At 44.4% G+C, this 16,511-nt stretch overlaps 1 protein-coding gene across 1 annotated transcript; it reads right to left on the bottom strand.

Annotated features, from left to right (window-relative positions):
• Nucleotides 1-217: 217 nt before the first annotated feature.
• NYX (nyctalopin) lies at nt 218-6,145 on the bottom strand. Its single transcript, XM_033950057.1, has 2 exons — nt 6,025-6,145; nt 218-1,605 (listed from the first exon to the last, which is right to left on the bottom strand). The coding sequence occupies exons 1-2, from the start codon at nt 6,143-6,145 to the stop codon at nt 218-220; spliced, it is 1,509 nt and encodes a 502-aa protein (XP_033805948.1).
• Between the last annotated feature and the right edge of the window lie 10,366 nt (nt 6,146-16,511).

The raw sequence follows: 16,511 nt of genomic DNA, 5'->3' as shown, positions 1-16,511 counted from the left end.
TATAAAAATGAATAAAGAATTAAAAAAAAAAGAGAGATGAATTACTTTAGTCATCTTTTCCCAGAGATAGTCACATTTTACCTACTGTGGTTTCATTTTCTTAAGTTACAAGCGATGGACAAAGTTCATTAGTACAGCTGATTACTTTAATCCCATTTCACTATATTGTGTTAATAATCTAAGCAGTGATCCTTTTACTTCAGGATCATCTTTTCCTCTAAAGAACATCTACTATCTGTGCCATAATAAATACAAGAAGACAATTTGTGAGATGTGTCTTGTCATGTTCCTCAATCCCTGATGAGGAGCCATCATCCATTCCTTCAATGCCAGTGAAATTGCTAAATGTACTGGAAACATTTCTGCTCGCTGGAAGACGTCCCCTGTGGAGAAGCAACTTGGAGAGAAAGCTGTTGAGTTTGCTCTCCATGGTAGAATGAATTCCCACCACCACGGTGGGGGTGACTGAGGTATTATGTTCAGCCGGATCAAGGCAGAAGCCTTCAGGTGATTTATGAAAAGTTACTTCACTGAGATCAACACCAGCTACTGACTTTGGTGAAAAACAGGGAATATCACGAACCAGCCTGTAACTTTCCATCCACTCTTTCAGCCATTCGATTTTGCAGTTACAGTCCCAGGGGTTCCGGAAGAGATAAAGTTTTCCTAGGAAGTAAATAGGCTTAAAAATTGAATAGGAGAAAGATTTTAAGTTGTTGCCATTTAAATGCAAAGACACAAGACTGCTCAGATTTTCAAAGGTCCCTTCTTCTATATAACTGATACTGTTCTGGTCTAAATACAGCACCTCTAGTTCAACCAAGTCCTGAAACCAAGCACTGGACACATTCCTTATAAAATTTCTACCAAGATTCAACATTTTCAGGTGCCTTAGTTCTTTAAATGATGCTTCAGGGAGTTCACTTAGCAGGTTGTCATTCAGGTATAGGTATTCCATTCTCTTACAGTCTTGAAATGATTTATCATGAATAACACTAATTTTATTAGCCTGAAGATTCAGATATGTCAGATTGCCAAGGTCTTGGAGGGAATTGTAGGCCACAGCTTCTATTTTGTTTCTCTCTAAGTAAATGTGAGTTAGATTCCTCATTCCTCGAATAGCCCCAGGGATCCTTCGGAAGTTATTTTGAAAGAAAATCAGCTCTTGCAAAGAGGGAAGATCTATAAAAATCCTATCAGGCACATTAAAGAGATTGCAATCTGCAAGGTCCAGTTTGGTGAGCTTTTTTAGAGCTGTAAAGGTTCGAGTGTGCAAATATCGAATGTACTTGTTATGTGCCATTTTAAGCTCTGCTAAATTAGGCAAACCTTTGAAGGTTCCAGGGGTAATGAAGGAGAGGTTGTTGTGATTAAGTGAAAGGCGTTGGAGAGATGGCAAGGTACCAAAGGCCTTCTCGGACAGGAACTTGATGTTATTTTTATCCAGACTGATGAAGGAAGCCTTACAGGGGAACCCATTAGGGACCTGAGAGAGTCCAAGATGGTCACATAAAACAGAGCAATTTTTCTCTTGAGTGCAAAAACAGTGAGGTGGGCAGGAGCGAGCACAGAGCCACACAGCACAGATGGGTTGCAGAAAAAGAACTTGGGTGAACAGAGACAATAGAATGGCACAATGAGAGAGGATGGGGTAAGAGAAAAGAGAGAAACAGGTTTTATTAAATATCTCAAATAAAAGTTAAGGGGCTCATAATAATAATTAAAAAAAAAAAAAAGTCTAAAAAGTGGCCTAAATGGGTACTTGGACGATCAAAAAGCCTGATCGTCCAAGTACCCATAATCAAACCAGCTTAGGCCTTTCCCCTGCCTCTAAATGCATAGAGCAAAAAGAGGCATTTTTAGACAAGGGGAAAGGGCGGGAGGTGGGCCAACCTACACCTAGGCATACAGCAGGTATAACCAAACCTTTTGACAGGTTGCTTAGTCGGCACTTAAACGTTTTGAATTAGACCAAGTCAAAACAAGTATAAGTGCCAAAAAAGGGCCCGCTGAGCTGATGGCAGCTGGCGTAATCAGCTCAGCGGCCTGGCAACCACCCCCCCCCTCCCCACCGCAACCATCGCAGCAAGAGAAATGGCTCATCTCTTCTGCCACGACCCGCGGCAGGAGAGATACCCAATCTCTCCTGCCGCGGTTTGTTGCACTTCAGGTAGAGGGTTGATCACATCGTGGCAGGGGAGAAAGCCAATCTCTCCTGCTGCGATAACGATCCCAAAGTGCCGTCAACCGCAGCACTTTGGATTGTTATCGCGGCAGGAGAGATAGGCTATCTCCCCTGCCGCGATGTGATCACCCCCCCCTCGACAAGATCGGACAGGAGGGAGCCCAAGCCCTCCTGCCCTGGTGAGCCGTGACCCACCCCCAACAAGATTGGGGCAAGAGGGAGCTCACGCCCTCTTGCCCCGGCGAGCTGCGACTCCCCCGCCGATTATGATTGGGGCAGGAGGGAGCCCAAACCCTCCTGGCCAGGCGACCCCCTATACCCCCCACCTCCATTAAGATATGGGCAGGAGGGATCCCAGGCCCTCCTACCCTCAATGCACCCCCTCCCACAATCGCCCCCCAAACCCCGATCGGCCCTCCCCCGCTGACCCCACCACCCCCAATCCCCCTCCCCGTACAAGTTGGCCAAATGAACGGGTCCCAAGCCCATCTGTCAGGCAGGCCAGCCATCCCTCGAATGGCGGGCCTTAAGGCCTGATTGGTCCAGGCGGCTCAAACCCCACCCACAGGTAGGGCCTCAGGTGCCTGCCTAGGCCAACCGGAATCGGTAATAAATAGAAATAAAAGAAGGTGATCCCTTTTTATTGGACTAGGAATGCATTTTTTTTTTTATTAGCTTTTGAAAGGAACCCTTCTTCAGATCCGAAATAAGCAAACGCTAATAAATATCAGAATATATAAGTGAAACCCAAAAGCATGCCAATGGCAGTCTTATAGGAAGAGGGAAGGGGTGGAAAGGGTGAAAAACAGAAGGGGACCTGTACAAAGCTACTTCCTACAGTTTTGACACTCAAAAAGCAAATACAGTACTTACAATTTAAGACAGTCACAAACATCCCCAATCCTGTCCACTGTGACTTTTCTGTTGTAATCTCTAACGTGGAGAGATGAAAGCGGAATATTATGTCAAGGCACCAGTGCATGGTTCAGCCTTACTACACATAGCTTTCTTCTTTCCCACTAAAAAGCAAATTTAGAACAATGAAGAACAAGAAATTAAGTAAGTCTTGCAAAATTACTTACCTACCAGGGACCTTTCAGATTTTGTCTGCCTCTGGGAAACACCAGCTTGTATTATTCCATTCCATCTCAGGAGTTGGTTTTTAATGCCCAAAAAGCTAGCATGCAAATGGTAGGAAAATCCTTTGTATCAAATAAGGGATTAGCAGGGCTGGATAAATATGATTGTGCTTCACAGCGGAAAGGAAAAGGCAGATTACTGAGAAACAAATCTACTTTATGCCTACTGAAATCTCTACCTGGCTCCCTGCCACCTTAGTGACAGTCTGCTAGTGTTCAGTATGAGATGCCACCAGCAAATGTATTTAATTTAAAGAAAACATGGGTTCATGATTGAAATAGTGATGGAATAGAACTGAATCATTCTTTGTAGGCAAAGTTTCCAAGGTACTAAAACAAACTGACAAGCTAAATAGTAGCAAATCACTGGGACCTGACTGTATTCAACCAAAAGTTCTAATGGAACTCAAATAAAAAATTAGCTTTGTAGCTGTATCTGAGGACTGGAAACTAACAAACGTAACACCAGTTTTCAAAAAGGGCTCCAGGGTAACCCAAATAACTATAGATTAATAAGCCTGGTAGTGGTGGTGAAGCTTTTGCATTTTTAAACTAAGGGGTGGATTCTCTAAAAAGCCCAGATACTGAAACAACTGAAGTACAAGGATTGATGCAGCCGTGTGTATTCTGAGTCAACTGGGAGACCTCTAAAAGGTGAGTGGAGTACTCTTTTAAGAAAATGTTTCAAGAGAGAAATTCAATTTAATTTCTATATCCTGTTGAGTTTAGGAAACATATGCAAGAGGACTAATGGGACTTCTAGCCTTCAGAGGTGCTTTTTTTTTTTTTTAACCAGTGAATGAGAATGGAGGGTGCTCTTCACAACATATGCAAGACAGCAATGCTCATGACCTGGACTCCAGTGGCTGGAGCAGGGTGGTAGAAGGCGCCTGGGAGATCTAAAAGAATTGCTTCTAGTTTTAAAAGAGTAAAGTCTGAGTACTGGCTGGCTTTGTTGCAGTGGTGCAGGCAGTATAACAATTGCCTAGCTTAGAAGAAAATGGGTAAACGCTGAAGGCTGAAAATACTAACTAAGGATGATGTGCATCTATGAAAGAAGGGAAGAAGTGTCTTCACCAGCAGGCTGGCTAATCTACTGGCTTTAAACTAGAAGTGAGGGGGCAGGGTGATCACAGCTCCCGGGTGAGTATAAGCCCTCAGATAAGTAAATCACTGAATACCTCTACATGGATGGGAAAAGGAGGCAATGTCTGGAAAGCAGTAAATACTAATGCTTGAAGTATGGGAAACAAGATTCTGGATCTAGAAGTTGTGATGGAAGATGAGGTGGATATAGTGGTGATCATGGAGACATGGTTCATGGAGAACTATGACTGGGATGTAGTTATTCCAGGCTATAATTTGTTCAGGAAAGACAGGGCAGGAAGGAGGGGGAGTAGCATTATATGTTAAAGATCATATTAAAGCCACACAATTGTAGGATCAACAGGGCAAGGAAGAGGCACTGTGGATCAATTTGGAAAGAGGGAATGGTGAATATATTTATATTGGTGTGATATACAGGCCTCCTTCACAGATGGAAGAAGTAGAGAGATTTAATAGTAATAGGTGATTTTAACATGCCGGATGTTGATTGGAGTATCCCTATTGCAGGGTCGTCTAGAAGTAAGGAGATTCTGGATTCACTACAAGAACTGTTCCAGCAGTTGGTAATGGAACCCACATAGGATGGGGGTCATACTGGACTTTGTGCTTAAAATGGGGAAAGTGTTTCTGATGTTATAATGGGTGATCACCTGATATCCAGTAGTGCTGCCCAATTCACCGATTCAAAGCGATTCGTGTTGTTAAAAAAAAAAAAAAAAAAAATTCAGCCTGGCCGATTCAATGACCAACCCTCCTCCCCGTGTCTCCTAAAGCAGGAGTGACAGCGCTGCCTCTTGCTAGCTGTCCAATGTTGTTCATAGTTTTTTTGGTGTCTTGGGTTTCCGTCCTATTAGGTTGGTGTAGTGTTTTTTTCTCTTTTCTTTTAATAGAAGTTTGTATTGTTTGTTAATTTTTTTCCAGGTGGTTTTCGTGTGATCTAGGTTGGTTTTTCTCCATTTTCTTTCCAGTCGTCTACATTCCCTCTTGTACTTTTCCCTTTTTGTTCTGCTTTTCTATATTGATTTGTATTTCGCATCCCCTTTTTTCCTTGTGTTATGAGTATGATGAGTTAATCTTAAACCCAATGTTATTATTTAAAGTTTGTATTGTATTGTTTCCCACTAAATGTATTTTAAACTGTTCATCGCTTAGAAATATGATTAAGCGATTAATCAAAAGAACCATTAAACTTGAAACTCGATTGTCTCTTGAGGAGTGATTCGTCGTCGAACCATTGGTCTGATCGTCTGCAGGTTCTGGTTTTGGTTCTTAGTGGGGCTTGTTCATCAAGGATGTTATTGCTCAATTTGCTCCACTGTGAAATGAAGTCTTTGGGGTTATCTACTTGGATTGTTTTATCTACTTTTGACCAGAATAAGGTGGACTCGATGTGTTTTATTTTATGGAAGCACGTTCTTTGTTCCCAGTGGGTTCATAATTTAAATAAATGTGCCTGGAGCAATGAAGGCCCAGAGTCACAAGTAGCTGCTTGTAGGATTCAAACCCAATTCCGTAAAAAGGTGGCCTAAAAATCCCAAAATTGTCTCCCATCCCAACCAGCCCCCTCCTTTAGATGTTGAGTAATCTTTCTACCTTGCACTCTCACTACTTGCTTCTGCATAAATGTCCTGGGCATACTTGAATTCTGGTAAGGGGTGAGTAAGAAGAGCAGCTGCTTAGGGAGCCCATTCAGGTTTGGAGCTAGAAACATCATGTTGTCCCATCTCTATGAAGGAGACCTTTACCAGAAGACAACCAGAGCCTGGGACCAACATGATCTGAATAATGACCAGACAAAAGGTAGAAAAAATAATTTTATTTTCTGTTTTAGGATTACAATATGTCAGATGTGAAATGTGTATCCTGCCAGAGCTGGTGTTAGACCGTGAACATTAGCTAGGAATTAGCAGAGAGAAGAAAAGTTTTTTTGGTTTATTTTGTTTACACCACAGCGCCAGTATGAGTAGGAGGGCAAAGGGGGTGAAGAGGATGTTTGAAAAAACAAAACAAAAAACCAAACAAAAACATCCACTTGGGTAGGAAAATCAAATAAAAAAATTGATTCAATAGGCTAAATTGAAAATTTTTTTTTCCTGAATCAGGCAGCACTGCATGGTACGGTTTAATATTAAGATAGATATAGAGAGGGCTCAATCAAAAGCTAAAGTTCTACACTTCAAAAAACCGAACTTTGCTTGGATGGGGGTTTAAGTCGAGGAAATATTGTCTGGATAGGAACATCTGGAAGGAGTGGAAAAGCAGTGGACAAAACTGAAAAGTGATTGTAAGGGCAACAAACCTTTTTGTGAAGTAAGAGAAAAAGAAGGCTGCTTTAGGTTCTCAAAAGTAATAGCTGAGAAGGAAAGGAATAAGAGGTTAGCTTTCATAAACTACAAAACTTAGAAAGATTGCAGAAAGAGGAAGACAGGCACAAATATCTGGAAAAGTTAAGAGAGGCTGGTCGAGTAGTCAGGAAAGCAAATATGCAAATGGCAGAAAAAATAGCTGACACAGTAAAACAGGGAGACAAGAATTTAGATATATCAGTGATGGGAAGATGTGCAAAAGTGGCATTGTGAGACTCAAAAGTGAAGGGGAGGAATATGTAGAAGTTGATAAAGAAAAGGCCAAATTGCTTAAATATTTCTTCTGTGTTCACGGCTGAAGTGGGACCGCAGAAGACAAACGTAAATAGGGATGGAGGAGTAATAGACCCTGATCAATTTTCAGAGGGTTGTGTTCATGAGGAGCTAGCTAAAACAAAGGTAGACAAAGCGATGGGGCCGGATGGTGTACATCCGAGGGTGCTGAAGGAACTTAGGGAAGGAAGCTCTGGTAGCTCCGCTGACTGACCTTTTAAAAGAGTCGTGGACACTTGGAATGCGCTACCGGAGGAAGTGATCAGGCAGAGTACGGTACAGGGATTCAAACAGGGATTGGACGGATTCCTGAGGGATAAAGGGATCGTGGGATACTGAGGGAGGAGCTGGGATGTAACACAAGTATAGAAAGCTAACCAGGTAATAAGTATAGAAACCCAACCAGGTCGTGCATGTGCAAGACCGGAGGGTTAGGACTTCGATGGGAAGATAGGACTTCAATGAGAAACCAAGGTGGCAAGGGAGCCCCTTCTGGTGATTCAGACAGGTTTGGTCCGCCGCGGGAGCGGACTGCCAGGCAGGATGGACCTATGGTCTGACCCGGCGGAGGCACTGCTTATGTTCTTATGTCTCTAGAGTCGGAAGTGGTACCGGAGGTCTGGAGAACGGATGTGGTCCCTCTCCACAAAAGTGGAAGTAAGGAAGAAGTAGGGAATTACAGGCCAGTAAGTTTTACTTTTGCGGTAAGCAAACTTAAAACACTTAAAATAAAGAGTGGTGAAGTTTCTGGAATCCTGTGAATTACAGGACCTGAGGCAACATGTATTCATTAGAGGTAGGTCTTGTCAGACAAATCTGATTAATTTGACAGGGTGACCAGAGAATTGAATAGAGGGAGTGTGCTAGATGTGGTGTATTTAGATCTTAGCAAAGCTTTTGACACAGACATCTAATAAATAAACTGAGTGCCCTTGGGATGGGTCCCAAAGTGACAGGCTGGGTCATGAACTGGTTGAGTGGAAGGCGATAGATAGCATAAGAACATAAGAATAGCCTTACTGAGTCAGACATTATATTACATTGGTGTCTTCTATCCCAATACCTTTCAGTTCTAGGCGGTTTACAAGAGTTGGCCTGGGCATTTCCATGGAGAATACATGGTTAATAGATGTAGTATGCGTCGGGATCTGTGGAGGGTCAATCAGGTTTAGTTAGATCATTTGACAAATTTCTTGAATAGAAAGGTTTTAAGTTCTTTCCTGAATGTTTTGTAGTTGGGTGCTATAGTCAGCAGATTGGAGAGGAGGCGGTCTAGTTTTGCTGCTCTGGTGGCTAAGTCTGTCGTATATTTTTTTACTTTGTATACCTTTGATTGGGGGGTGGGTAAAGTATGCATGAGTTCTCCTTGGTCTGGATGTGTTTTTCCTGTTTAGGCGGTTGCTCAGATAGCTTGGTCCATTTCCATTTAGGGCTTTGAATAGGGTGCAGTAGAATTTGTATTGTATGCGTACTTGTACTGGGAGCCAGTGTGAATCTCAGAAGGTGGTGGTAATGTGGTCATATTTTTTTCAGCAAGTAAATCAGCCTAAGAGCTGTAGTTTGGACTGTTTGTAATTGTTTTATCATGTTGGTTGGGCATGACAGGTATAGGATGTTACAGTAGTCCAGGCCTAGGATTAGCGCTTGTACCAAGAGTTTGAATTGTTCGTTGTTGAAGTATTTTTGGACTTGCCTTAGGTTGCGCATGGTTGCAATTGCCTTCTGGATGGTTTTGCCGATTTCAAATTGCATGGTGAAGCCTTTGTCTAGCATTATTCCAAGCAGTTTTAGGTTGGGTTGCATGGGGTATGTGATGGAGTCTATTTCTAGGTTTGTTATGGTTGGGGGCTTTGTTTTTTTTCTAGAAGTAAGAAATTGGTTTTGTCTTGATTCAGCTTTAATTTGTGGTGTCTCATTCATTTTGACAGTTTCTAGTGCAGTGTGTAGTTTGTTTGTTGTGTTGGGTTGGGTTGAAAGGCGGGATGATGATGTAGTCTGCATAGCTGTATGAAGTTATGCCTATTTCATCTAAGCGTGTGCCAAGTGTGGCTATGTAAAGATTGAAGTGTTGGAGATAGTGGGGAGCCTTGGGGGACTCTGCAGGGGTTGTTCCAGGATTCCAACTGTTCCTTGTTTACTTTTTAACTCTATTTTCTTGAGCAGAGGAATCCTTCAAACCAAATGTAAACTCTGGCTGCAATTCTTATTGCCTCCAGTATTTGTAGTAGGATGTTGTGATCTACTAGGTCAAATGCCACTGTGAGATCAAGTTGTTTGAGTAGCATTTTTTTGCCTTTATTGAGATGTTGTTTGGCTGTGTATAAGAGGGAGACTAGTAGTATTTCTGTGCTGTAGTTGCCAATCCAGGTCACTAGTATCTGGCCAAAACCCAAGGAGTAACAATATTCCATGCTTCTGATACAGGGCAAGCAGTGGCTTCCCCCATGTATTTCTCAATAACAGATCAATGTAGATCACTCTGAGAAAAGGGATGTTAACAGTGGTGTGGCTCAAGGTTCTGTTCTTTTTAACATTTCTATAAACTATATTGCTGAAGGGTAAAATTTGCCTCTTTGCGGATGATACCAAAATCCACAATAGAGTAGACTTGCTGGGTGACATGAATAACATGAAGACCTGGCAAAGCTTGAAGAATGGTCTGAAATTCAGCAGCTAAAATTTAATGCTAATAAATGCAAGGTTATGCATTTGGGCTGCAAAAACCCAAGGGAACAGTACAGTTTAGGGGGGTGAAGTAAGGGACTTGGGTGTGATTGTATGGAATGATCTTAAGGTTGCCAAACAGGTTGAAAAGGTGACGGCGAAAGCTAGAAGGATGTTAGGTTGCATAGAGAGAGGTATGGCCAGTAAGAAAAAGGAGGAATTGATGCCCCTGTATAAGACTTTAGTGAGACCTCATTTAGAATAGTGTCTACAATTCTGGATGTCGCACCTTCAAAAAGATATAAAAAGTATGAGTCGGTCCAGAGGAAGGCTGCTAAAAGGGTATGTGGTCATCATAAGGTGCATGTGGACAGATTTAAAGATTTCAACCTGTATACTTTGGAGGAAAGGCGGGAGAGGGGATATATGATAGAGATGTTTAAATAACTACCTAATGTAAATGCGCATGAGTTGAGTCTCTTTCATTTGAAAGGAAACTGCAATGAGGGCATAGGATGAAGTTAAGAAGTGATAGGCTCCAGCGTAATCTAAGGAAATACTTTTTTACAGAAAGGGTGGTAGATACATAGAACAGTCTCCAGGAAGAGGTGGTGGAGAGACTGTCTGAATTAAAGAGGGCCTGGGATAGGCATGCGAGATCTCTCCGACAGAAATATCATAGTTACTATAGATGGGCAGACTGGATGAGCCATTTGGCCTTTATCTGCCATCATGTTTCTATGTTACTGTGATGACTGACCACATGGTTTCCATGCAAAAGTGTGAAATCTGTAAGGCCTCATTGACATGCGATTCAGAATGGGTCTCCAATCCTCTGAGCCTTTCATGGGCACTATGAAGTACAGTGGCACCTTGGTTTACGAGCATAATTCATCCAAAGCACTCATACCAAAGAAAATTTCCCCACAGAAAATAGAAAGGCAGACGATTCATTCCACAGGGGTGGGTACCTGCCTGGATGATGTCCAGGTGCTACAGCCCCTTCAGCAGTTTGTAGGTGGCCAGGCGATGACAACCCTCAGGGTTCCCATACAGCCGCACATCACTGCCCTCCCGCTGAATGTGCTTCAGGGCGATGCCTCTGATGTCCACCAGCCTCCCTTTCCACACCACTTTGGAAAGCTCATGTAGCCTTGCACCGTCCCGCTAAACAATCATGTACAGGTGTCACATATAAGCACACGATGATGAGCAGGGCAGAGTGCTCATCGACGTGCGTGCATACACGCTTGTTTAGCAGGACAGTACTCATCATAATTTGCTGGAGTATTTTGCTCATCTTGCAAAACACTCACAAATCAAGGTATGACTGTAGAGTATCTGCTGGAATCCGATTCTGATGGCAATGGCTCTATGGCATTTCTACAGCTGCGGTTCAGTGTAGGTAACAATCTCATGCACAAATACAGGATGTCCGGGGCGGTATTTGGAGACCCCCCCAGGAAAGAGACTTGGGAGTTCTGATAGACAAGTCGATGAAACCGTCCACGCAATGTGCGGCGGTGGCAAAAAGGGTGAACACAGAATGCTAGAATGATAAAGAAGGGAATCACAAACAGATCAGAGGTTATCATGCTGTTGTACCAGGCCATAGTGCACCCTCTCCTGGAGTACTGCATCCAGCACTGGTCGCCACACATGAAGGACACGGTACTACTCAAAAGGGTCCAGAGAAGAGCGACTAAGATGATTAAAGGGCTGGAGGAGTTGCCGTACAGCGAAAGACTAGAAAAACTGGGCCTCTTCTCCCTCGAACAGAGGAGATTGAGAGGGGACATGATCGAAACAGTCAAGGTACTGAAGGGAATAGACTTGGTAGATAAGGACAGGTTGTTCACCCACTCCAAGGTAGGGAGAACGAGAGGGCATTCTCATAAATTGAAAGGGGATAGATTCCGTACGAACGTAAGGAAGTTCTTCTTCACCCAGAGAGTGGTAGAAAACAGGAATGCTCTTCCAGAGTCTGCCATAGAGAACATCCTCCAGGGATTCAAGACAAAGACAAGTTCCTGCTGAACCAGAACATACGCAGGTAGGGCTAGTCTCAGGGAGCTGGTCAGGGACATGTGCTTGGTTACTTGAGCAACCAAGGAATCCACCTTAAGCTGCATGAACATCTGTTGATACTTCTGTGCCAAAGGATACAGAGCTTAGACATTGTTTTGGATACTTTTAAAGAGCTATGTAAAACACTCATATCAGGAAGCCAGGGAAAAAACATGGGATGCGTTCTCACTCCACTCAAAACAGAGTGAAGGGGTCCGCTAGGAGTAACTAACTCCTGCAGGGAGTCAGTAATGAGCTCTAATAGTGCCAAAGGCTTGAAAAGGAAGCATACTGTGGGATCCTCCCCTTAGTTAAGGGCCACCACTGCTTCCTGTGTACTTTATGACCTTTTATCTCCCAGCAGGGAAGAATAACAGTAAGGGCATACAGACTGATCCCTTGCCCTCTTGAGTCCCTGTCAGAAAGGTGCACAGGATCCCAATCCGCCACTGCTAATGACTTATGCACCCTGGGGGCTCAAGCCCCTTTGCACAACTCCTGGCTCACTGCCAGACCTCATATGAAGATCCCAGCTATCTAAATATGCTCTCCATCCCATTTAGGTAACTCCACCTTACATCTCTTGGGCTTCACGGCTTCCATGCTCTAATGCTTAAGTATGCAGCTGTTCCAGGGTTCCAAGCGGTATTTTCTCACAGTAGACAGGCCCCCACCCAGGAGGTTTCTCAGCCTTAGAAACCAAAGGGAAAACTAAGGGTTCAATGCACCCCTCTCCCCTTCATGTGATGTTTGGCACATGGTACAAGGGTGCTCTGGCACCCATCCAGTGCAAAACTGGCATGAATTAGGGGTAAGAGAGCCTGAGGACTCCATTCCTACTAGTTTTGAGGCAAAACAAGGTAATTTAAGAACATAAGAAACGCCTCCACCGGATCAGACCGAGGTCCATCTAGTCCAGCGATCCGCACATGCGGCGGCCCATTTAGGTACTCCTATATGGAGACCCGGATTTACCGTATCCCTCAATAAGATATGCAAGAAGGAAGGCATCCAACTTGTGCTTGAATCCCAGTACAGTAGTCTCCTCCACAACCTCCTCCGGGAGTGCATTCCAAGGATCCACCACGCGCTGTGTGAAAGAAAACTTCCTGACATTTGTCCTGAACCTGCTGCCACTCAGTTTCAGGCTATGACCTCTTGTCCGTGTCACATGTGAAAATGTCAGTAATGCTGCTTCTTGGTCTATTTTATCAAATCCTTTTAATATTTTGAAAGTCTCAATCAAATCCCCTCTCAGTCTTCTCTTCTCAAGGGTAAACAGTCCCAGTTTCCTGAGTCGATCTTTGTAGCTCATATGTTCCATTCCTTTAATAAGTTTAGTGGCTCGCCTCTGCACTTTCTCTAGCAGAGTTATATCCTTTTTAAGGTATGGAGACCAGTGTTGGACACAGTATTCTAAGTGCGGTCTGACCATAGTTCTATAAAGTGGCAATATAACATCTTCCGATCTACTCGTAATCCCCTTTTTAATTATGTCCAACATCCTATTTGCTTTCTTCGCCGCCGCCACCGCCGCCGCACACTGTGCCAATGGCTTTAGGGTACTGTCAATCAGTACCCCCAAATCCCTTTCCTGATCGCATTTTTCTAACTTGACCCCCAACATCTTATACTCATGTTCCTTGTTTTTCTTTCCTAGATGCATCACCTTGCATTTGTTTATGTTAAAGTTCATCTGCCACTTTGTTGCCCATGCTTCTAGCTTGTTCAGATCCTTCTGGAGTGCCTCGCAGTCCCCTTGAGAGCCAACCATCCGACATAGTTTTGTATCATCAGCAAACTTTATTATATTGCATGTCGTATCCTCTTCCAGGTCGTTTATAAAAATATTGAACAAGATAGGCCCAAGAACCGAGCCCTGGGGCACGCCGCTGGTCACTTTCTCCCAGTCCGAGAATTTCCCATTTATGCTAACCCTTTGTCTTCTGTTTTCAAGCCATTTGCCGATCCATCTGTGTACTTCTCCTCCTATTCCATGGCTTAGTAGTTTCTTCATAAGCCTTGCATGAGGGACTTTGTCAAACGCTTTCTGAAAGTCCAAGTAAATTATATCCACGGGTTCTCCACTATCCATTTTTTTGTTCACTATCTCAAAGAATTGTAGTAAATTTGTCAGACATGATTTCCCTTTCCTGAAGCCGTGCTGACTAGCCCTTATTAGATTGTGGTCCTCCAAGTATTGTACAATGTTCTCCTTGATTAGTGTTTCAATTATCTTCCCTGGAACCGATGTGAGGCTCACAGGTCGGTAGTTTCCTGGCTCCCCTCTTAATCCTTTTTTGAAAATTGGGATGACATTTGCTATCCTCCAGTCTTCTGGTATTTGCCCAGTTTTTATTGACATGTTAGCTACAGTTTGTAGCAGTTCGCCAATTTCCTCAAGTTCCTTTAATACTCTCGGGTGAATTCCATCTGGTCCAGGGGATTTGTCACTTTTTAGTTTATCAATCTGAAAATAAATCATATCCAACGTCACATTCACTGTTGTTAGGCTTTCCTCTGTGCCTCTGGTGAATATCTTCCCTGTGTCTGGCATTAGTGTCCTCATTTGTGAAGACTGAGGCAAAGAAAGCAATGTTACTTACCGTAACAGTTGTTATCCAGGGACAGCAGGCAGCTATTCTCACTAGTGGGTGATGTCATCAGACAGAGCCCCGGTACGGACGTCTCACAAGCACGTGTTGCTTGTAGAAACTTAAAGTTTCTAGATGCCCACACCGCGCATGCGCCGGTGCCTTCCTGCCCGGAGATCCGGGCGTGTCTCCTCAGTTCAGGTAGCTAGCCTGAGAAGCCAACCCAGGGGAGGTGGGTGGGACGTGAGAATAGCTGCCTGCTGTCCCTGGATAACAACTGTTACGGTAAGTAACATTGCTTTATCCCAGGACAAGCAGGCAGGTATTCTCACTAGTGGGTGACCTCCAAGCTAACCTCAGTGGGATGGAGGGGGAGTTGGCGACTTAAGAGAATAAATTTTTCAATACTGTTTGGCCAAACTGTCCATCCCGTCTGGAGAGAGTATCCAGACAATAATGTGAGGTGAATGTGTGAACCGAGGACCAGGTGGCAGCCTTACAAATTTCCTCGATTGGTGTTGATCTGAGGAATGCTACTGAGGCTGCCATTGCTCTGACCTTATGGGCTGTGACCTTACAAGGAAGTGATAATCCAGCCTGGGCATAGCAGAAAGAGATACAAGCCGCCATCCAATTAGAGATGGTGCGCTTCGATACGGGTCTTCCCAACTTGTTAGGATCGAAGGAGACAAAAAGTTGAGGAGTGGTTCTGTGTGGCTTGGTGCGATCCAGGTAGAAAGCCAAGGCACGTTTACAGTCTAGAGTGTGAAGGGCCGATTCTCCGTGGTGAGAATGGGGCTTAGGGAAGAATACTGGAAGTACAATGGATTGGTTGAGATGGAATTCGGAGACCACCTTAGGCAGGAATTTCGGGTGAGTGCGTAGGACCACCTTGTCATGATGGAATACTGTGAATGGTGGATCCGCCATCAATGCCTGGAGTTCGCTGACTCTGCGAGCGGACGTAAGGGCTACAAGAAAAAGCACTTTCCAGGTGAGGTACTTAAGAGGGGCCCTGTTGAGTGGTTCAAACGGGGGCTTCATGAGATGGGAAAGGACTACATTGAGGTCCCAAACTACTGGGGGTGGTTTGAGAGGAGGGTTAACATGGAAGAGTCCTTTCATAAATCTGGCGACCACTGGATGGGCCGAGAGGGGTTTCCCTTGTAGGGGCTGGTGGAACGCCGCAATAGCGCTCAGGTGGACTCGTATGGATGTGGACTTGAGCCCAGATTGAGATAGGTGTAGGAGATAGTCCAGCACGGAGGATAAGGAAGCTCGCTGAGGTTCCTTTGACTTAGAAACACACCATGAGGAGAATCTGGTCCATTTCTGGGAGTAGCATTGTCGAGTGGCGGGCTTCCTGGAAGCTTCCAAGACCTCCCTCACTTCTTGTGAGAATTGGTGAGGGGTTACGTTGAGAGGAATCAAGCTGTCAGGTGGAGAGACTGCAGGTTGGGATGAAGTAGTGATCCTTGATGTTGAGTAAGTAGTGAAGGAAACACTGGAAGTGGTACTGGTTCCCTGCTGCTGAGTTGGAGTAGGAGGGAGAACCAAGGTTGTCTGGGCCACCGAGGAGCTATTAGAATCATGGTGGCCCGTTCGAGTTTCAGCTTGACCAGAGTCTTCTGGATCAGCGGGAATGGTGGGAACGCATATAGAAATCGTTTCCCCCAGTTCAGTAGAAAAGCATCTGCCTCGAGGCGATGAGGAGTGTAGATCCTGGAGCAAAACTGAGGCAGTTTGGAGTTGTGGGGAGCCGCAAAGAGGTCTATCTGAGGCGTCCCCCATTGCGTGAAGATTTGGTGAAGGGGGCTGGAATGGAGAGTCCATTCGTGCGGTTGTAGCAGACGGCTTAGTTTGTCTGCTAAGACGTTGTTCTCCCCCTGGATGTATACTGCTCTGAGTAGGGCGTTGTGGCGCACCGCCCAGTCCCAGACTCGTAGAGCTTCCTGGCAAAGGAGGGCCGAGCCCGTGCCTCCTTGCTTGTTGATATAATACATGGCGGCCTGATTGTCTGTGCGAATGAGGATTACCATGTCGTGAAGTAGATGTTGGAAAGCTTGGAGCGCATTGAAGATGGCTCTGAGTTCCAGTAGATTGATTTGGTGTAGTC

Source organism: Geotrypetes seraphini, chromosome 6 (assembly GCF_902459505.1).
Source record: "Geotrypetes seraphini chromosome 6, aGeoSer1.1, whole genome shotgun sequence".
NCBI classification, from domain to species: domain Eukaryota; kingdom Metazoa; phylum Chordata; class Amphibia; order Gymnophiona; family Dermophiidae; genus Geotrypetes; species Geotrypetes seraphini.
This window is presented reverse-complemented; position numbering and strand designations above follow the sequence as displayed.

What these genes read in the sequence shown, in the direction of transcription:
- NYX (XM_033950057.1), bottom strand. Translation starts at nt 6,145, where the DNA reads ATGATGTTTCTAGCTCCAAACCTGAATGGGCTCCCTAAGCAGCTGCTC. An exon ending in GCAAGTAGTGAGAGTGCAAG is followed by an intron (nt 1,606 to 6,024) that starts GTAGAAAGATTA and finishes TGTTCACCCAAG; the next exon opens with TTCTTTTTCTGCAACCCATC.